The 23,382-nt window shown below is 41.5% G+C and overlaps 1 protein-coding gene across 6 annotated transcripts in view; it reads right to left on the bottom strand.

Annotated features, from left to right (window-relative positions):
- RASA2 (RAS p21 protein activator 2) overlaps window positions 1-23,382 on the bottom strand; it is a 98,111-nt gene that overhangs the window by 51,718 nt on the left and 23,011 nt on the right. For all 6 annotated transcript variants that reach the window (XM_061636886.1, XM_061636883.1, XM_061636884.1 and 3 more), the window contains 5 exons: window positions 12,633-12,716; window positions 8,714-8,786; window positions 3,907-3,983; window positions 2,961-3,059; window positions 822-978 (listed from right to left, as the gene is read on the bottom strand). In XM_061636886.1, the coding sequence (XP_061492870.1) occupies window positions 822-978; window positions 2,961-3,059; window positions 3,907-3,983; window positions 8,714-8,786; window positions 12,633-12,716 (490 nt within the window). The remainder of the gene's footprint in view (window positions 1-821; window positions 979-2,960; window positions 3,060-3,906; window positions 3,984-8,713; window positions 8,787-12,632; window positions 12,717-23,382) is intronic.

The raw sequence follows: 23,382 nt of genomic DNA, 5'->3' as shown, positions 1-23,382 counted from the left end.
TATGACTGCAGTCGCCAATCTGGGTATTATTATGATTATTAATTCGTTTTCCTTGCAAGGCAACTCAAAGCAATTTACAACAATAAGATTAAAGCCGATTATACCAAATAAACCCATTAGAACAATAAACACAAAACCTAAAAGACAGATCAATACAAATAAAGACAGGTCTTGCAAGACCTGCCACATTAAAAGAGGCCATTGTTACCTAAAGCCCTTTAAGTTAAGGGCCAAAAACCTAGGTAAAAAGGAATTTTTTTGCCTGGTGCCTAAAAATAATGATGGCACCAGGCTTAGCTCCCTGGGAAGAGCATTCCCCAAGCAGGGAGCCACCACTGAAAAGACCCATTCTTGTGTTGCCACCCTCCAACATCTCCCTCAGAGGGAAGGCATAGAGAAGGGCCTCAGATGAAGAACGCAGGGTCTGGGTTGGTTCATGTGGGGAAAGGTAATGGCGTCCTGAGACACATAAGGCTGTATAGGTCAAAACCAGCACTTTGAATTGAGCCCAGAAACTAATTGGCAGCCAGTGTAGCCATGCCAGAAAAGGCGTTATATGTTCTGACCATTCTATCCTGGTTAACAGTCTGGCTACCGAATTCTGTACCAGCTGCAGTTTCTGAACCGTCTTCAAAGACAGCCCTACATATAACACATTGCTATAATCCAACCTAGAAGTTATCAGAGTGTAACAACTGAAGTTAGGCTGTCCCTGTCCAGGTGTTCTTTTAAAGAAATGCAAGAAGGCTAATGGGATATGGAAGATTGTGCCCCTGCATTCACTCTCATGTGTTATTAAAGAGCCACCCAAAGGAGGGTACCTCAACTTCCGAAGATTTTAGCAGCAAGTTTCTGAGGGAAGCATAATACTCTGATGGAAGCACATAGTCCTCAGCATAACATATATTCAGCCTAAGCGATCCATGGTCATCATTTTTAGAGGACTTATTTCCATTATCTCTTGGTTGTAGAAGGTACCTTAAAAAGAAAGACATGTTTCAAGTGACAAGCTTGATTTTGCAGTTTATTCATAATCCACCAAATAAGGTTAGATCTAGAATAATTTTCTTCTCACCCACCCTCTGCTCATTTTTCCTAGCTTGCTTTTCCCAACTTAAATTTGTTCATTACATAAATCTTGGGGTTTTCTACACTGTTCTTAAATGTTCCTGGCATTTACTTGCATCAATTAATCTTTTAAACATTACCATTTTTATGTTCTACCATGTTCTACTGCAGAGATCTGCAGAATCACCACAAGAGCCTCATCAGAAGACTGTAGTGATCAGGCAGGGATGTAGGGGGAGAGGAGGTCTCTCAGGTAACCTGATTCCGAGCTGTATAAGACCTTATATATTAAAAGTAAAACCTTAAACTTGGTCTGGCAGTCAATGTAATGGCTTCAACAAAGGAGTCAAGTGTTGACAATAGGCTGTCCTAGCTGTGCATTTTGCACTAACTGCAGCTTCCAGACCAACCTTAAGGGTAGCCTCATACAAAGCACATTGCAGTAGTCCAGTCTTGAGGTACCAATGTATGGACCACTGTGTCTATAAACCAGGGGCGGGCAGAAGGTATATCAGAGGCCACTGGTGACCCACTAGCTAAGATGAATGGCTCATATCCCATACTGAGAGGAAGGGCGGGATATAGATCTAATAAATAAATAAATATTCCCCAGAAACCATGCATTCAGTAATCTCCAGCTGAGATCAGACAGGCTCCCACTCTGTTGAACTTCAAGCGCTTGAGAAAGACCATTCTTTTCCATCAGTCATTTTATGCAAGTTTTCTGTTTTTATGATTAATTTTAATTATTTTATCTACTGTATGCTTTTTATAATTTTTATATATACCACTTAGAAACTTCAGTGATTAAGCAGTATATAAACAGCTTAAATACATAAATTCTGGAGGACCACTCAGTACCTGCTGGTTTCTGTGATTCTTCCAAATAATGCTGGACAAGGATTCATATTATAAGCACTTCTCATGTTCTGAAGCAAGTGCACTTTCAGGTTCACATAATACATAATTATGGCTTAACTGTTACGAGATAAGAATATGCATTCCTGCACTGTAAATGTAATATATGTTGATGGACCACACAGGACTAAAGTCTGCCCATCCCTACTTTAACACACTAAGGAGCTACTTAGTACCATTCAGTTTCTTTTTCCCTTTTTAACTCTTAAAATGTGTTAAGATAACAAGAAATATAAAATGTCAACTACTTGCAATTGAGCACACATAAGAATACTGACTAAAAGTAGAACTTGTAAAGATTACACTTTGAAATGATGACAAAATACAAATTATTTTGTCAGTTTCAGTGCACCAGCAGTTTATAACTATAAAGATGAGACATGTTTTAATTAAGTGTTGCTGTAATGTAATATACCACATAAGCTATCATAAGATTGCTGGCTGCGTGCTGTGGTAACATATTTACCAATCTTGTGAGACACACCTGTAACTGCAGTATTCTTGCTTCATACAAAATGGGCAGACTTTAGCCACAGACAGAAATGCTTGCCAAGAAACTGGCCCGAATCCAGTTAACATTAATTTGTATCCAACATTAGTCATACTCGGAATACATCCACTGAAATCGATATACATGAATAACTTGTCCATTAATTTTAATGTGCCTACTCTGAGTTTGACTAATGTTGGATACCATCCTTAGTCCCACTGAAAACAATGGGACGTTAGTTGCAACTAATTTTTTCTGTTGGTTCCAATGACAGATAGACAAGCAAGGTTAATTTCTTATACTGGATTCAATAAATGGGACTGAGAGACAGAGCAAGCAATCTAACCTTGCAGTAAATTCTACACGAAATAATTGGTAGAGTGAACTGTTGAGTTTCCCGTTATAAATTCTTTCATGCTGTATACAACAAAAACTACACTTTGTTTTAACTATGTCACAAATGGTCTTTTGCTTAGTTTCTTACCATGCTTGGAAGGAATCACTTCCTAACACCTTGACAGGAATCTTGATTTCTCCTAGGAAAAGGTCCTGTACCAAGTTACCATTGTTCCATAAGTCAATTCTGAAAGTTAAAACACAGTTAATCATTTAATGTCATAATCAACTCTCATATAATTTAGGAGTCAATATAACTGGATATCATCACATAAAGCACCACACCAATTCAGCATGCACACAAACAAATTTGTAATTCCACACACAATAGTTTAACTTAAGAGGCAAAAAGTGTCCTATTTCTATAAAAGGCAACCATGGGAATGTCAGCATATTGGTAAAAAGCAAGGGTTTATTAATTAGCTAAAAACAGTATTGGACGGTACTGATGCACTCAAAGAAAAAAACACTACCATTTTCTTATCAGGCATTTATAGTTCTCCTAGGATTTATTAATATTCCTATGTTATTGCTCATTCTGACTAAACTGTAACACTTACATGACACATGCATTGGGTTTTTTTTGTTTTAGTCCAAACAGTTCAAGTTCTTTCAACCTAAAAAGCTGTAAAACTCTCAAAGGCATGCACTCTACTTGGGTTGTTGAGTCTTACCTCACTGACATTTCTTTTAAGACGGCACATATATTAAGAAGAAGAAAAATAAAACCCATTGTGTTGTGTCTTGCCTCCCTAAATGAGTTATCCATTGCGATATTCACTTGGATGTTCCAAATTATCCTACTTAAATAGTTCAGTTGATGTTAAGAAATAACCTATTCTCATCTTCAGCTATTCAGATGATAATTCTCTCTCCTTAGTTTTTTTCAGGTCATTTTAAACTTAGCTGAACTCCTCCATCCCTCAAAGTTGGAGATTCTTTATTTGGAGTAACTTTTTTTTACTGTTATTATAAAAACATTGACTGTTTTGTATGAAAAAGCAGAATCAGTATTAATATGCTAAATAATATACCTGACTTCCAGCTTCTCAATATCTTCTTCTTCCACCTGAAATTGTGACTTTTTGGTGTAACTACTGGACCTGGTTACCTGTAAGAAAACTCACAAAAGTAATTTGTTTCTCCTTTTGTACTGCCCATTTAGTGCCCATTTTGAAGTCTACCAATACTAGAAAAACAATTCAAGTTCTCCCAATATATCCAAAAATTTAAGTGAGGAAGCCATCTTTTTAACCCACTTAAGAGAGTTAGAAATGTAATTGCTCATATCTGTAATTGGGACCTGGACTAATAAGACACTATGATTAAACTCAAAGGGCTGTACACAACGAAATCTTACCTAGTGTAGACCCATTGAAATTAACAAACCTACGTTAGTCATGTATATTCACTTCAACAAGATCTACTCTAAGTAGAACTAGCACTGAATATCACCCACAGTCTAGAAGTTAGTAAATAATCACAACCTTCCATCAAGACTTGGATAGGCTTCAGCAGCACTGACATAGAAATTGGCATCAGCAATACTTATCTTCCACTCCAGAGGACAGACCCTCTCCCTTTGCATAGCATTCTAAATGGTAGAATAAATCTGCCTAGACATCAGACTGAATGGGCATGAAAGCAGAGGCTTTTATTATATGTTGCCATAGTTACTGTATTTCATTAGGATGAGAAAGGTAGAGATCATTTCAACTCTCTCAGTATTTTCATGCAAGGATAGGAGGGGTGGGTGGATTCTATCCTGTCCCATCCCTATTTAAATTCTCAGCATGTCTGTACATACTTTTGTAACATGTTGTAATTCTACTCATAGTAGATTAATTGAAACAAATGGATATGACTAGCTTAAGCCCATTAAGCTTAAGCTACTCTGCTCTAACTTCTTTAGATTTAACCCATATAGTTACTATCTATGAATCTGTCTGAGACCCACCTATTCTTACCCATCCAAAACCAGCTCTGGAAGTAGTTGGTGCATACAGCAGTAGGAATCCCGCAGGTTTTGCTCTGAACAGGAAAGTGGGGGGCGGGGCTTGTTGTGGAGCTAGTCCCTCCTCTAATATAAGTTTTGAAGGTGAAAGAAAGCTAAGTCCTCCCTTTCATAAGAGCACAAGGAGAGCTTGCTAGATCAGGCCAATGGCCCATCTAATCAAGTATCCAGTTCTCACAGCGGCCAACCAAATGCCTGTGGGAAGCTCGAAAGCAGGACCTGAGCAGAGCACGCTTCCTTCCTGCATTTTCCAGCAATTCACAAGCACACTGCCTCTAACAGTGTATGCAGAACATATCCATCAGTGTTAGCAGCCACTGATAGCCTTATGTTCCATGAATTTATCTAAGACTTTTTTTTAAGCCATCCAGTTGGTGACCCATCCCTGCCACTTGTGGGAGCAAATTCCATACTTTAACTATACGCTATGTGAAGAAGTACTTTCTTTTGCCTGCTCTGAATCTTCCAACATTCAAAGGGGATGTCCACGAATTCTAGTGCTATGAGAGAAGGAGAACAACTGGTTCTGTCCCTCAGAACTGTCTGACCCTAAATCCCTTATCTGGGGAAGAGGCCCCAAATTGCTTGATAGCTGCTGGAATTTGGGAACAATGGGAAGAAAGAGGGCAAAAACTGTGTTACTTTGCCCCCCCCTTCTCTCCTTTCCCCACCTATTTCAAGGGCTCCTCACATATGAAGAAATACCGAATGTGGTAGATAACCACTAGAGACTCGCACATCACAAATGCCGCTCCACTTGCCCACGCACAGCCTGGACAGGCGGAGCATAGTTGCGGCAGGGGGCAATGCCACAGCCGCCATCTTTAAGATGGGCAGTGTCGCGCAATGCATGTAATATGCGTGCGTGATGTGTAGTGTTGGGGGGCCGGAGCGCCAGGGGCTTATTTAAGCCTGCGCTGCAACTGGCCACACAAGCAAGAGGAATGTTAACACCATTCCTGGATATTTTGCAAGCTACCCATTATTTCATAATTACTGCACAATGTAGTATTAATACTGCACAGAAATCAGCCAAGTATAAACTACTATATTCAACATAATATCAACAATGATTTTTGACTTTCTGGCATGTAAGAGAATTAAACTGATTAACTCAAAGGCAACAGACGTGCTCTGATTTATATATATTGTCAGCACAGAAGATTTTAGAATTAAAATTTAACACTGTATAGTACATTTCATCTATAACTCAGTATTTACATAACTGTTCACGTTTCAACAAATCAACTGTTCTGAACATGTAGCTTTGCAACACTTGCTGATAAATCAGATTTGGCAAGTGATCAGTTCTTGTTTTTATAACCTTGTAAAATATGTTTAACTAAGAAACATTAACAGAAGCAATCATGAGGAAGCCAAACCATAGACCTAGGTTGTGCAACTAGCCATGGATTCAAGCCATTGATATGTACAGCAAAGACGGCATTTCTAGCCACATATTGCAGAAGCCAGAATGCAGAACATCCATGAACTTCTAGTTGACATTCAACATGTGTCATGTCCAAGATATATGAAGCAAAAAGCATGATCAGTGATTGAGAACAAATATTTTATTACAAAAGATGGAGAAGAGAGCTCATCTTATGTTGAGCTGCAGGAAATTTCAATCCATCCTTTGAACTACACATAACTGAAAATATTTCAGATTTTGCTGCCTAAGGTTGATTTTTTATTACAAAAGTTAGTGTAAAGATCTACCTCTGTGCTCAATTCTCAGTCATGTTAGAATGAAGTTATTCTGTTTGTTTCCAGATTCCTGAAGTATAGTGTTTATTCCCATTGCTCTTGATCCCCTACCATCTTTGCTTCTGGTCTCCATTGACTGCCCTCACAGATCATGTTCCTAACGACCAATACAAATGTCTATGCTGTGTCTTTGACCTTTGTGGCCTGTTACTTTTGATACAATTGACTATTTTATCCTCCTTGAATTCCCTAATGACTTGCATTTCTTTGATTGATCTTTGTTATCTGTCAAGTCACAAGTTCCATATTTCCACCAGGAAATGCCTCAGTCCCTCCCTTCTTTCGGGGGGCCTTCAGGATATTGCTCCTGGTCCCAAGCTATTCTATCTCCCCTTAGGTGTTCTCAAATTTCATGGCTTTGAGGACCACCAATATGCTATTGATATGCAGCTATATTTCTCTACCTCAGACATCATCCCCTCTGTTCAGTGCTTCACCTTTGCCTACCTGTCCAATACATATACTTGGATATCACTTTCTCAAATTCAAGGTATCTAAACTGGGCTACTTATCTTTCCTCCCAGTCTTTCCTCTCCTGTATTATTCTCCATATCTGTCAATTATTAACATTCACTGCCCTGGTTTGCACTCCCTGCTAAACAAAACCATGGCTTATTATGAATGTCATCCCAGAGAGGAGATCATAGCCTCTTTGCTCCACCCCGGAAGTTCTGTTCCCATACTGAGCTAAGCTATGGTAACTTAGTTGTCCAAGCCTGGGCTTGTGGTTTCACTCTCCCAAACAAACCATAAAGAGTAGGATACACATTGGTTACAGTTCATGGTTAGTCTGGAGAGGACTAAACCCAGGGCCTGTTTGCCAGGAATAGTTCTTGTTTTATTTTATTTATTATTTTATTTATATTCCACCCTTCCTCTCAGTAGGAGCCCAGGGTGGCAAACAAAACCACTAAAAACACTCTAAAGTATTATAAAAACAGACTTTAAAATATATTAAAACAATACATCTCTAAAAAAAGCTTTAAAAGCAATTCCAACACAAATGCAGACTTGGATAAGGTATTTACTTAAAAGGCTTGTTGAAAGAGGAAGGTCTTCAGTAGGTGGCAAAAAGATAAGGCACCTGTCTAATATTTAAGGGGAGGGAATTCCAAATTGGTTTAATTCATTTAAAATTTAGATTTTAAAAACAATATACATTTAGGTTCTTAGCTGCCTTGGATGGGGTCTTATTGGGATTGAAAACGGCATAAATATGTAAACTCAATGCCTATATGCTGTCTTACCTATAATTCTTCTCTTTTCATTTGCTCCCTAAACCACACTGCTATTTTTTTAATTGCCTATTGCTCTGTGACCCTTCAGCTAGACTCTGGTACTTTCTCTGGTGACCTTCTACCTTGACTCTGCAATGTTCTTCTCTTTGGCCCTTCTTTCACACCTCAGTCTTCTCATCCTCTATCAAAAATCCCACTGCAAAATCATTCATTTCCCCTATCACTCAGATTGTGTAGCACCCCTCTTCCAATTGTTTCCCTCAGTGGCTTCTCACTTCTTTCTGATGCTGCACAAACTCCTCTGTATTCTTTATAGGCTTGCCCAATCTTATCTTTGCGGTAATGCCTAATTAAGTCCCTACCTGTGATCTTCTGTGCTCCATTTGCCTTTCTCCATTCTTCCTTCTTGGCTTCTATGATTGGAGCTCCCTCTATGAACATGTGGTATCATCTTTCCTTTTTCAAAATCCCTACACTAAATCTACGTTTTCCATTACACCTTTGGCTGAACCCATTCTCATTCCCATATTTTGCCTTTGCCTTTGACTCACTGTAATTATAAAAAAACCACTTTGTCTTTGACTCACCATTCTTGATTTTCCCCTCCTCCATTTTCCCATTATCTAGTTTAGATGCTAAGCTCTTTGGAAGCAGTTTTATCCTACGAAGCACCAGTATCACAGAGGAATCATGTACAGTGATGTATAAATGTTAAAAGTTGCTGTATAGCTAGCATTTAGGTAGCTAACAAAAGAGAATATTAAAACAGCATAAATTGACAGGCAACACACTAATAGGTTATTTTGATAAGAAATTAATTACCTCAAAATAAAATGTTTCATTAAATTGTGGATTGCTTGTTTTCTTCTTTACCTTTGTCTTCTTTTGGTCATTCCTGTTCCAATAAGGTACAGTTTTACCATACAAAATGTAAAAACATATAATTATAAAAATACTGTATTGATATGAACGAACCATGTTAAACGATGTTTTTATGAAAGGTCTATCTTCAAACAGGAAGACATTCCTTGTAAAGCGGATGCATTACACATCACCTGAATTTGTGTAGCCCCACTAAAGTCAATGTGAGTGTTACCCACGGTCATATGTAGTTGTTTGGGGGAGGGAGTAAGTTTTCTAAATAAAGAATAAACATACACAACTAGTATCAGAGAACAGGTCTACCAGGTGTGGTGACTGTGCAGTGCCCACTTCTGGTAGACCTGGCCTGAGAAATTTGTACTCCAGGTCTACCCCTCCACTGGTTCTCTATGGGTAGACCAGCTGTCTATATACAGGCAGACAATGTCTTTCCACTCACTGCTGAAACCCTCAGTTCTTTCCCGGCTCCCTTTATGTCCTCCAGCTCTTAATTAGTTGCACTGCTGTTACAATCAGCTTCACAGCCCCTCCCCATTGCATTTCACAACAAACAAACCCCAAAGTTCAGGGTTGCCATACACTACCTCCATCCTCCCTTCAGTAAAATAGGTACAACACTGGGTTACTTCACAGGGCTGGCATAACCCACACTTTCTCAGCCACAGTCCTGCCCCCTGCAACATGGGTACAATAATGATGGACTTCATCTGCATTAATAAAGTAATTTTAAAAAATGTTTATGAACTTAGAATCTTGGGATTATGGTTTGAGGCGAGTGCTCCCTTGATGACCCCTCCTCCTGCAGATTCCCATGGTGTTACATATAGGAACTGCTAGAACATGTAAAACTCCATTTTTATATATCCATCTGTTATTTTACTTTTAGTTGTTAGTATCCAAAATCTACAAATATGTGCAGTGTGAGTTTTAAAAGCTGTTTGTAATTCATTTGCATACTGATCAGAAAAAAAAGTTAAAGCTCTGATGCATGCAGAGGGCTTCTGCATATTTTAAGGTTAGGGCCTTTGTGACCATACACAAAATAAATGGCATATCTATTAAATAGGCAAAAAACCCTTGCGGTTTAAGAACATACCTATAGCCAACAGATATTTCTATCAAACTTTAAAAAGCAGGAAAATTGGGCAGCTATAGTGAATGCACTAGGGGAAGAGGAGACCCGACTTCCTCTCCAAGATACTGTATTACCCCACAAATTTGTGAAAATTCAAATACAACTCCACTTGGTCTTTCACAATCCAATCAACTTCCTGTAAAGCTTACAGGAATTTCGTGACATGTCCTTTGAGCATATGGTGAGTGGTGTTTAATCAGGAATAATCTCCAACGATGGAGAATTACATTCTTTGTATTTTGTTTGTATTCTTCTTAATTTGCTTTGTTCTTGTGTTACTCCTGTTTCTACAGAAAATCTAACCCAGAAAATTATATTTCTCATTATTCATCCTAGAAATCTTTGTCAAATTTATTTTCATTAATCTCAAAGCCTTTTTATTGGTCAATGTCACATGATGGTGAAGACAACCTTTTTTGTTTCAAACTGGAGATTATGTTCTGTTTCTATTTTGGGTGTATTAACAGTTGAAATTGAAACTGCAGTTTGATGTAAAATCAAACTGATAACAATATGTTGCTACTTAAGCAATGAATCTAGCTATTGGAAAAAACAAAGTTGGCCTGCCCAAGATGCATGTTTTCAGCCTTCTATGCTTAAACCACTCCACTTAAGGAAAGGTGGGCATTGCCAATTAAAAACAGAGCACACCTAGAAATTTACTAGAATATATTTCACCTTCCACTATTTTATTGTGTGCAAACTGAGGCAATTCTCACGTCGGTTGGACACTATTATGCAGAATAGTCAGTGCCATTATTCCACAATTGTTTTTCGCGTGTTTTTAGTGTAAATTACGCAAAGTGTTGCTGTACTTCACATATTCAAGTATGGCTACGACAATGGACTGGATGAGGGCTAATAAACTGAGGCTCAATCCAGACAAGACTGAGATGCTGCTAGTGGGTGGTTCTTCTGACCAGATGGTGGATGTCCAACCTGTTCTGGATGGGGTTGCACTCCCCCTGAAGGAGCAGGTTCGTAGCTTGGGGGTTCTATTAGAACCATCTCTGTCACTTGAGGCTCAGGTAGCCTCAGTGGCGCGGAGTGCCTTCTACCAACTTTGGTTGGTGGCCCAACGACGTCCCTATCTGGACAGGGACAACCTGGCGTCAGTTGTCCATGCTCTGGTAACCTCCAAATTAGATTACTACAATGCACTCTACGTGGGGCTGCCTTTGAAGACGGTTTGGAAACTGCAGTTTGTGCAAAATGCAGCGGCCAGATTGGTAACAGGAACCAGATGGTCCGAACATATAAAACCGATCGTGGCCTGCTTGCACTGGCTGCCTGTATGTTTCCGAGCTCAATTCAAGGTGCTGGTTTTGACCTAGAAAGCCTTACACGGCTTGGGACCACAATACCTGATGGAACGCCTCTCCCAATACGAACCCACCCGTACACTACGTTCAAGATCAAAGGCCCTCCTCCGGGTGCCTACTCCAAGGGAAGCTCGGAGGGTGGCAACAAGGGAGAGGGCCTTCTCAGTGGTGGCCCCCAAATTATGGAATGATGTTTGTGACGAGGTGCGCCTGGCGCCAACACTGTTGTCTTTTCGGCGCCAGGTCAAGACTTTCCTCTTCTCCCAGGCATTTTAGCATGTGTTTTAAATTGTTTTTATATTGTTTTAAATTTTAAAATTGTGTTTTAAATTGTTTTTAAAATATGTGTTTTAAATTGTATATTTGTTTTAATGTTTTTGATTGCTGTAAACCGCCCAGAGAGCTTCGGCTATGGGGCGGTATACAAGTGCAATAAATAAATAAATAAATAAATTCACAGAAACAGAAGCAAAAGAAAATGATTTACTATCGGAAACATCACTAAAATTAGAAATTAAATTAGCCATATTTAAAGTGACTATCTGAACTATATCAACTGTCTTAATGTTGTTGCTTCCTCCCTGCTAAAACAAGATCAGCATAGCACATGTCTTGTTTCTGTTATTTGGACTGACTGCAGGAGCTGCCACCACTCACCATATGCTCAGAAGCATAAGTTACCAAATTTTTCCATGCTACACAGGAAGTGCATTAGACTGTGAAAGACCAAGCCAAATTGTGTTTGCATTTTTACAGATTTGTAGGGCAGTACAATATCTCAGAGAGGAGGTCAGGTCTCCTTGTTCATCACATTGAGCTCCTTGGCGGAAAGAAAGGATAACAGTGTAATAAAATAAATATATTTTAAACTGAGTGATGACTAGCATTCAAACAGCCCCATGTAATACAATAAGCATAATAAGTTTTTAAAAACCTGCTCTTGCATTATCTTAAAAACCTGAGCTAGGAGATGCATAATAGATAGAACAATAATTAAGACAATGGGTTGTATCCAAAGCTACACCCGCTAGTGCAGTGGAAATTCCCTCCCTCTCTTTTGCCTTGCATCTCCTGCCAATCTTCTCTGGAGGGATGGGGAAATGCCAGAACAGATTTGGGGAGCACACATGGAGAAAGAGAGGGTGTGGAAGTTCTTAAACACAAACAGGAGACATTGTACAAATGGAACAACTTTGCTGATGCAAGCCAATGTTATTAGGAAATGTACTGAATTCTCCCCAACTGTGTTAACACCATATTCCCTTGCTTAAAGAGGCTTCTCTATGTTAATCAACTGAAAAATGATGCACCATATCATTTACTTTTCAATATCACTAAATCTGTTTTTCAGTCCAATATTCCTATCACACTTAGACAGTTTCAATATATGTTAAACTATTACCTTGAAGGACCCACAAGAGACACTGTAGCAAAAGGATCACAATTTTGTCCATTAATAAGAGGAAGCCCATGACATTCCTTTAAGCTACAATGAAAAAAAGGCAAATTAATGCAGTTGCAGTTTGATGTATGATGGATAAAGATATACTGAGTTTATGCAGATTCTTTTTAATTTTATTAAGTCTACTCTGAACAACTTTTCATCTCTAGTTTTCTTGTCATGGTAATATCAGCTGGATATAAATTGAGGCCTAGACTATAGATTACATTTTTCAGACAGATCAGCATCTCTGTTGTCATTTTTCTATCCTCCAGGGGTAGCATTTATAGCATCCACTGTGTGATTCTGAACCACCTGGTATCCAGCTTCCCTGCACAAGTTCCACATCATTGTTTGTACCAGCAAGGAAACTTATTGTGGAATGCAGCCCTTAATTTAATCTTTGTTCCAAGAGGTGAGAGAGGTAGTGTGTAGGGGGTGATTTTGCTGAGATTACCCCACTGTCATGGTCAGGCCACTTTCTGGTAAGGCTAAGTCTCATGGCAACAGTTCCTACCTGTGTGGATGGGTGAACCTATTCGGATGACCCACTCCTACAGACTTATAGAACCCGATGTATTCCTCAATGCTCTGGAAAATTTTCCAGTGGAGCGGGCCGGCAATCCTACTGAGGCCCTAACCATGTTATGGAACGGTGAGATGTGTTGGACCATTGACATGATTGCTATTAAGTGCCCTCTCTTATGCTGCTTTCTACTCTGCTCTTCAGTATTGTGAGGACCTGCATGTAAGGAAGCAGGCTCAGCGATGGCTGGAGCACAAAGGGCATAACACGCATCATAAAGATAACCGCTAGCTCCATGACTGCCTGAACATCATTGTTATGGCAGATCCAATAAAAACATCTAACACATCATCTAGCCTTGCTTTCTATTATCTGTTTTTGCTTCTATAACTCAAGGATGTGGACTGTGTGCTCTCTATAAATCCTTGCCCCTCAAGGCTGACTCAATTAACGGGAAGGGGTATAACTGGGTGGGTCCAGGGTATAGTGAATGTATCTCTACATGAGGGGTGGTACCTGCTGCCTTCGAAGAGGTGGAAGTATTATTCTTAAAGAAGCTTACCTTGGACCTGACTGTCTATGGCAACTACTACCTGGTGATGAGTATCCCCTGGGGAAGGTGCTCAAGAGGGTAGTGACGATTGAGCTTCAGGCACTCTTGGAAGACACTGATTAATTATCTAGGACCACTCAAATTAGTGTCAGATCTAGTTTTGGGATTTAATTGGCCTTGATCACCCTGATGAAACCCTGTAATTTCAACTTGATTTTTCAAGTGTCCTTTGATACCATTGTTGTAGTCAATAGAGGCCCAAGTAGCTACCGTAGCTAGAAGTGCTTTTTACCAAGCTACCCCTGTCCAGAATAACCCACCCACTGGTAACTTGAAGCTTGGATTACTGTAATGCTCTAAGTGGGACTGCCCTTAAGGCTGGCTCAAAAGCTACAGCCAGCGCAGAACACAGCACCTAGGTTGCTGTCTGATAAATTGATGACAGAACTGCTACAGACTTCACATTTTGGGGGGGAAATTAAATTATGATCACATCTGTAACAGGTTATAACATATCTAGTGAGCTGCTCATGGAATTTAGCTGCATGGTCAAAATTTGGTCAAATAATTCCATATTGGAGGTGTAGGCTCTTGCCTGGAAACAGTCTGGGTGGGGTGAGTCATCCCTCCCCACCTCCCTTTTTAGACTGTGTGTTAAGTGATGTTGATTTTTGGATTATATGAAAGGGACAGACTCCTTTCTGTGTGTGACCTGTGAATATGTGACATCTTGCAAAACAAGCTGTTACTGCTCAGCACTTCAAAGTTTAATTACATTCTCTCTTTCTGAATGGTCATCTCCAACTGGTTTGTGGAAGCATTTTCCCCTGCTAGCTAACCAACAGGGATTGGCTCACATTCAAAGCTGGCTGGTCCCTCCCTCTTCCAGTTAAACCGGTTCTGTCTATTAAAAGACAGAGCCAGTACTTTCAGATGGATATGGAAATGGTGTACCAGACAAAAAGAACTTCTTTTTTGGGTCAGAGTGTGCATGAAACCATGGGCTGAACCCAGTAGTGGCTAGCACATCAATGTTGCTCACCTGCCTTCCCAATGCAGAATGCCGCTGCCAGTTCCTGAGAAGGCGAGGCACAGAAAGCTCAGTGCACCGAAGGTGCAGAGCCAAACCAATGTTCCTGCTGCCACACCCATACTGCACTGAGCTTCCTGAACCTCACTCCTCCACCTTTCAGAAACCAGCAGTGACACTCAGCGTTAGGAAGACAAGTGAACGATACTGCCCTGTCTGTGCCACCCTGCCAACCACTAATAGCAGCACTCTTTCTACTTCATTCTCCTTTGTTCTTTGACACGCAACAAGTGCATGTACCCATTTCTTAAATATGAGATGGACTTAGCGCTATTCTCTGCAACCCAACCCCATGTGCTTACCTAGCAAGAACTATCATGAGTAAGGGTTGCAAAACTTACTCTTATCCTTTTAGACTTTAGCACCTTCTAAACTTAAATTTCCTTAAATACATTTTTAAAAAAATAAGTCTGTGACTAGGATTCAATTGATCACACCTTACACTATGTCTTGGTGAACACTAAGAATCTGAACAGTGTCTAAAGGAGATACTTTTATAAGTGTTTTAAATTCACCATAATTGTTGGGGACCATTATGAGGCTCACAGCCCCTTTCCTCAGTTCTGCATAGGACTGGACTGTTATCAAACAGAACAACAGTAGAGCAGATCATTAAACATTTAGCTTCTTGCCTTCAAAAGTGTGATCTATCATAAGAAGCTGTGTGCTAATACCATTGAGTGTGCTGCTAGTGTGCACGCATGGAGTGAAGTGAGTGTCTTTTAATTTTCCCACTATGTCTTCTGGGTTTGCTGAAAAGTAAGTAGATTTCACCTGTTTTACATTAGGATCCTAGTTATTCTGAGTGCTACTAGGATGCTACAAGCAAAAATTAGAAGTTGGCTCAGTAACCTGGTTATAAACAAATGACTGATTAAAACTTGGAATACCATGTATGAGTAAAATTGATTAGTTATAACTATCATGGGGGAAATCCTGTCAGAGAAAAAATATTTATTAGCCATTGTAATTCAGTGGTGAGGGTTGAAAAGTAATCAACAAGTATTTATACAATAAAATTAATGCTGGGACAGTTATTTCTCCTTTTCCTTTCCTTATGTCAGCTTCCAGTTGTACCATTAAAACTTAATATATTTTAAAAAATTAATTCCTATAAAAGAAGCTGAGGAAAAATCATGAAGAGTCTTATGGTAGTTGCATCTGTCATAGAACCACTGTTTGTATGAACTGGTACTTGGAAGTCTCACAACTTGCAAACCAACATCTACCCAGACCTGCTGTAAACACTGGACCCTGTTCCATACCAACTCGCAAGCTACCACTATTTTATTAGCACAAGTCCATCAGTGTTTGAAATATTGCCTCTCCATCCCCACTTACTCTGCCTATGATGAATGCTTCCTTCCAGCATACCTCCACTCTAAGATAAGGAAGCTAAATCACATTAAGCACCGTTCAGTGATATTTACTAAGCAAATCTGCAAGATAATACAGTTGTCAGACAGTATAGCCAAAAGCCTACTTTGAGGAGTGGCAAGCTCACACTCCAATGGTCTGCTGGAAAAACTGACTATCCCTCACTACTGCACCCTAACTACCAGATCACACATCTGACATTCTTTTTTGAAAGTTACCATAGCTATCCTCCCCCTGCCCTAGAATAGCTGGTATAAGCAGGACAGGGGGCATTCAGGCAACATAAGGTATCCCCATCTTAACTGCATTTTTGTGCAAGTTAATAATAATAATAATAATAATAATAATAATAATAATAATAATAATAAAATTTAATTTATGTGTCACCTATCTGGCCGATGGCCACTCTAGGCGACGTACATGTAAACACAATGCGATAAAATACATTAATACAATACATAAACAATACAGCAGCAACAACAATACTAGTGCAGGGTAAGAGGCATTTCAGTCATAGAAGTTAACCCTCCCCGGAAATCCCAAAGGCCTGTTGAAAGAGCCATAAGAACATAAGAAGAGCCTGCTGGATCAGGCCAGTGGCCCATCTAGTCCAGCATCCTGTTCTCACAGTGGCCAACCAGGTGCCTGGGGGAAGCCCGCAAGCAGGACCCGACTGCAAGAGCACTCTCCCCTCCTGAGGCTTCCGGCAACTGGTTTTCAGAAGCATGCTGCCTCTGACTAGGGTGGCAGAGCACAGCCATCATGGCTAGTAGCCATTGATAGCCCTGTCCTCCATGAATTTGTCTAATCTTCTTTTAAAGCCATCCAAGCTGGTGGCCATTACTGCATCTTGTGGGAGCAAATTCCATAGTTTAACTATGCGCTGAGTAAAGAAGTACTTCCTTTTGTCTGTCCTGAATCTTCCAACATTCAGCTTCTTTGAATGTCCACGAGTTCTAGTATTATGAGAGAGGGAGAAGAACTTTTCTCTATCCACTTTCTCAATGCCATGCATAATTTTATACACTTCTATCATGTCTCCTCTGACCCGCCTTTTCTCTAAACTAAAAAGCCCCAAATGCTGCAACCTTTCCTCGTAAGGGAGTCGCTCCATCCCCTTGATCATTCTGGTTGCCCTCTTCTGAACCTTTTCCAACTCTATAATATCCTTTTTGAGGTGAGGCAACCAGAACTGTATACAGTATTCCAAACACAGCCACATCATGGATTTATATAACAGCATTACGATATCAGCAGTTTTATTTTCAATACCTTTCCTAATGATCCCTAGCAAGGAATTTACCTTTTTCACAGCTGCCGCACACTGGGTCAACATCTTCATCAAACTATTCACTATGACCCCAAGGTCTCATTCTTGGTCAGTCACCACCAGTTCAGACCCCATGAGTGTATATGTGAAATTAAGGGTTTTTGCTCCAACATGCATAACTTTACACCTGTTTATACTGAATTGCATTTGCCGTTTTACCACCCATTCACTTAATTTGGAGACATTCTTTTGGAGCTCTTTGCAATCCTTTTAACAACCCTGAACAATTTAGTATTATCAGCAAATTTGGCCACCTCACTGCTCACCCCTAACTCTAAGTCGTTTATGAAAAAGTAAAAAAGCACAGGTCCCAATACCCATCCAGGGGGGACTCAACTTTCTATAGCACTCCATTGGGACAACTGTCCATTTACTCTGCTCACTGCTTCCTGCTACTTAACCAATTCCTAGTCCATACAAGGTCCTCTCCTCTTATTCCATGACTGTTAAGGTTACTCAGGAGTCTTTGGTGAGGTACCTTGTCAAAAGCTTTTTGAAAATCTAAGTACACTAGGTCCACTATGACCTCTACTGGATTGTGGATGTGGGGGCAAACTTGGCATGTATAACTGAGACCTGGCAGATGAGCTTAGTGGCTCAGTGCTAACCAAGCTGTGTCCACGTGGGTACTTGTTGCAGCACCATTCCAGGTCAGAGGGATGGAGAGGTGGAGTTGCAATCATCCATAAAAAATCCATCTCCCTCACCAGTGTCGGAAGGCAGAGCTGGGGTCCCAATCCCGGGGAGCTGGATCCCGGAGAGTTGGGAGAAGAGTATTCGGATGGATGGCAGAGGGAAGGGGGAGGAACTTCCCCCCTTTGGAGCGAAGACGAAACAGAGGAACTGCCAGTGATAAGGTCGCTTAGCAACGGGGAGCCTGAGCCCTCCCTGGACATTCTCACGCCTCCCCCTCTTTCAGGCTCAGAGCAAGAGGGGAAAGAGGGAGGGCTGCTCACAGCCGAAAAGCGGGGAGGCAGTTTACCATCAGCCCCTCCCCTATCCCCCATCCTGGAATCGGAAACTTCAGAAGAGGAGGGGGTGATGCTTCCCCCCTCACCGCGCACACGCAGACAGCTGAAAAGACAGGAGAGAAGGGGGGGAAGGCGGGCAGTACCTGAGGGGCAGTTAAGGAGGAGCGAAAGATTGCGCGCCCGTTTGGCCCCTTCTTAAAGAACAGGCGGGAAGAAGTCCCTTGCTCTGTCAACTTTCTCCCAATGCCGCAGGACCTGTATCCCTGTATTGCTTCATGAGAAAACGCAGTCTTTGTTTGGACGTTACCCTAATAAAACACGAATTAACTACAGCCGTTGGTCTGGTTCCTGAGTCACATCCTGGGCCTGACAACCAGAAACCTCATCTGCATGGATTCAAGGGATTGTTTGTGGTGTTGGGCCAGAGAGATAGAATGGGGATGCTGTTAGTGTACCGTTCACCCTGCTGTGCGACAACCTCCCTAACCGAGCTGGCAGAGGTAATCTCGGATGTGGTGTTGGAGAACTCTTTCACTGTGCTGTTGGGAACATCAAAATCCATGCTGAGGCTGCCTAAAATGGGCCAGCTCAGGACTTCATCGTCTCCATGACAAAACCATGGGGCCGTCTCAATACATCAATGGCCCAACAAGTGTGGCTGGACATTCCCTCAATCTGGTCTTTGCAACAGAGCAGATTGGTAATACTCCATTGATTGGTGGACTCACTGTGAGTCCATTGTCATGGACAGACCATTCCCTGCTAAGGTTTGGACTGAATGTAGCTACTCCATTCTGAAAGGGTGGTGGACCCACTGAGATAGCGTCCTTTCAGAGATTCATGGAATCTGAGGGATTCCCAATTGCTCTGAGGAATTTTCTGGTGGACAGGGCTGGTGCTCCTGTCAAGTCTCTTGTCTCATTGTGGAATGGTGAAATAGAGCCATTGACATGATAGCTCCCAAGTGCCCTTGCCGTCACTGTGCAGCATGTAGGTCACCTTGGTACTCCAGTGACCTGCATGCAATGTAACAGGCAGGTCGGCAGCTAAAGTGCAGGTGGTGTAAATCTCAGTTTGGACCTGACCAGATACAGGTAAGGTTATATCATCATGCCTACCACATGGCACTGATGGTGGCAAAGAAAGCCTACTTCTCCACAAGTTGCCGTCTGGCAGAACTTTTCTGAGTGGTGAATGGACTTTTGTCATCTGGCCAAGAGAGTGTTCCTCTGACACACGCAGAGGCCTGCTGTAACAACTTTGCATGGCACTTTAAGGATAAAATCGCTCACATTCAGACAGAGCTGGATGTCACAGTTAGAGCAAGTCCAGTGGAGGCTCCCAGAGCTTTGTCTGTTCCATCTGTACTGAATCAGTTTCAGTTATTGCACCCTTAGGATGTGGTCAGGCTGTTTGAAGAAGTGTGGCCAACCAATTGCCCCTTTGACTCTTGCCTTCGTAGAGCTAGCCATCAGGGCTGTGGAGTCGGAGTTGTGGAGTCGGAGTTGGGAGCAATTTTGGGTGGAGTCAGAGTCAGAGTCGGGAGCAATTTTGGGAAGAGTCGGAGTCGGTAGCAATGTACCGACTCCAACTTCCAAATAAATTTTGATTGACAAGAAGCAATTTTGGGTGGAGTCGGAGAGTAGAAAAATAGAGGAGTCGGAGTTGGACAGTAGAAAAATAGAGGAGTCGGAAGCGGAGTTGAAGGTTTGGTATACCGACTCCACAGCCCTGCTAGCCATAAGGGGTTGACTGATGGGGTGCAGGGAGTGATCTATGCTTCACTGCAGAAGGGGATGTACCATCTAACTTGGAGGAGGTAGTGGTGCATCCCTCCCTGAAGAAGACCTCCCTGGACCCAGAAGTGTTAAACAACTGTTGCCCAGTGGCAAATGTCACCTTTTGGGACAAGGTGCTTACTAGCAGTCCAACTTCAATCATGCTTGGAGGAAACTGATTACTTGGATCCATTCCTGTCTGGCTTCAGGCCTGGCCATGGCACTGAAACTGTCTTGGTTGCCCTGGTTGATGACATCTGTCAAGAGAGATGGGGGAGTGCAACTCTGCTCATTCTCCCTGATCTCTTGGCAGCTTTTGATACCATTGGTCATGGTATCCTTTTAGAACATTTCAGGGAGGTGGGGGTTGGGGGGACACCGTGCTTCAGTGGTTCTACTCATACCTCCAGGGCCGCTTCCAAACACTAGTTACAGGAGGCTACTGTTCAACACCATGAGGGCTCTCATGTGGTGTTCCACAGGATTCCATCTAGTCCCACATGCTATTTAGCACCTATATGAAGCTGCTGGGAACTGTCATCAGTAGATTTCGAGCAAAGTGTCCTCAATATGTAGATGACACCCAACTCTATCTCTCTGTTCCATCTGAATTGGGAGAGGCAGCTGAGGTGCTACACCAGTGCTTGGAGGTGGTGATGGGCTGGATGTGGTCCAATAAACTGAGGCTCAATCCTAAAAAGAGTTCTCATGTCTGGGAAGTGGGCTGATGGCCTGTTCTGGATGGGGTTGCACTCCCCTTGAAGGAGCAGGTCTGCAGCTTGGGAGTACCCCTGGATCCAACATAGTCACTGGAGGGTCAGGTGGCCTCAGTGGCTAAGAGTGCCTTTTTCTAGCTCTGGGTGGTTCATCAGCTTTGCCCCCTTTTGGACAGAGATGACTTGGCCACAGTACTCCATGCTCTGGTAACTTCCAGATTGCTTTGTAATAATCCACTCTACATGGAGTTGCCCTTGAAGACAACTGGCTGGGTTTCTCTTCAGATCTCATAAAACCCCTGTTTTAAAAAAGCTGCATTAGTTGCCGGTTCATTTCTGGGCCTAATTCAAGGTGCTCATGCTAGTATTTAAAGCCCTAAATGATGTAGGTTCCAAATATCTGAAAGAACACCTCCTTCCCTACAGACCCTCTTGGGTGTTGAGATCAGCAGAGCAGGTCCTTTGATAGTTCCATTACCCTTGGAAACTAGGGGGATGGTAGCCTGGAGAGGGCATTCTCTGTGGTGGCCCCTAAGGTATGGAACTCCCTCCCCACTGAGGTGTGTCTGGCAACTTCCCTGCACAGTTTTAGGAAAATAGTGAAGATGTGCCTCTTTACTCTGGCCTTTGATACCCAAGACATATATTTTTAGGACCCACCCTATTTTCTGATTTTAGTTTGTTTTTAACGCTGTACTTTAAAATTGTTGTAACCCGCCCTGGGACCTTTGAGTGAAGGAGGGGTAATAATAATGTCTTGAGACATACGAATCCTGAAAATAACATTAACCAAAAAATGAGTGCTTAAAAAAAAATCACCACTGGCTAGTTTGCTGCAAACACTGTTGCAAACATTCAGAGATACTACAGTACCAAAAAGGTTCACAACAATCTCTTCCACATGTCTAGCTTGGCGGATGTTGTCACTCTGGGCTCCTTCTCTATCTGGCACTGGTTAGGCGTCATCTTGAGTACTGTGTCCAGTTCTGGACAACACACTTTAAGAAGGATGCAGACAAACTGGAATGGGTTGAAAGGAGCGCAACGAGGATGATCAGGGGACTGGAAACAAAACCCTATGAGGAGAGACTGAAAGACCTGGGCATGTTTAGCCTTGAGAAGGGAAGATTGAGGGGAGACATGATAGCACTCTTCAAGTACTTGAAAGGTTGCCATAGAGAGGAGGGCCAGGATCTCTTCTCGATCATCTCAGAGTGCAGGATATGGAATAATGGGCTCAAGTTATAGGAAGCCAGATTTCAACTGAACATCAGGAAAAACTTCCTAACTGTTAGGGAGGGGGTGGGCTCTCCAACACTGGAGATCTTCAAGAGGCAGCTGGACAGCCAGTAAGCTTTAATTTGGATTCCTGCACTGAGCAGGGGGCTGGACTCGATGGCCTTATAGGCCCCTTCCAACTCTATGATTCTGACAGAAAGGGAGGGATATAAAATAAAATACCTTTAGCTACAAGCCAGCCAGGGAATTAGTTTTATGGCAGAGCAATAACTACCTTTTATTAAACTGGCAGGTTCTAAGGATAGGATTCTCTCAGTGGCAGTCTTACACATTTGAACTGCTTCCACAGAGAGATGTATGACCATATCACTGCTGGTCTTTAAAAAAAGCCCTCTGAAATAACATTTATCCAAGCTACATTTGGCTGAATACTTGTACTATATTTAAAAAAAACACTTTAACTTCTATTCTAAATTGTATTTTCATGTGCTCTAGAATATTGGGAGGTGCCTTATTAGCATGGCCTGAAAGGCAGGTTTAAAAATTTGTAAGTACACGAATTATCAAGTTATACACTAATCAATTATGCTGAAAGCATCCCCCTCTCTATGGTTCCATTCAGTCCATTAAATTTTAAATGTTTTCTTTTCTTCTGTCAGTAACCAGGTCCTAGTAGTTTCCAATGTTTTAAGAGGACAGCCAGTCTATTATTGCTAAAGTTATGAACCAATTATGTGAAACTAATGCCTTCACTCAGAAAAGACACTAGGCCCACATAGGGCAGATCACTGGGTGAAGTTTGGCGAGCAGTTAAATATATATATATACTAGGAGAACACTGCAGGGCACCAATGCCATCTTCCCCTTCAGCAAGTATTGTTTAGTATGTAACCTCTGTCCAGTTGTTTTGGGGTTTTTTTGAGCCTACTTACATATTCATCACATCAAAAATATGCAAGCGTAAACCAGGCTCTGATTATTGAAAATTTCAGAGTTTCCCTGAAGACATGGAAGGAATAGCAGGCAAACAACAGGGAAGCAGGAGCTGCTGCCTTCCTCCACATATTTATCCAGTTCTTATCTATGTGAAAAGATAGTCCCTAAGGGTTTAGAGCAAGAGGAAGAATAGGA

The sequence above is a fragment of the Rhineura floridana genome, chromosome 7 (assembly GCF_030035675.1).
Source record: "Rhineura floridana isolate rRhiFlo1 chromosome 7, rRhiFlo1.hap2, whole genome shotgun sequence".
Lineage (NCBI taxonomy): Eukaryota > Metazoa > Chordata > Lepidosauria > Squamata > Rhineuridae > Rhineura > Rhineura floridana.
Note: the sequence above shows the minus strand (reverse complement) of the source record. Positions and strands in the feature narration are given on the sequence as shown.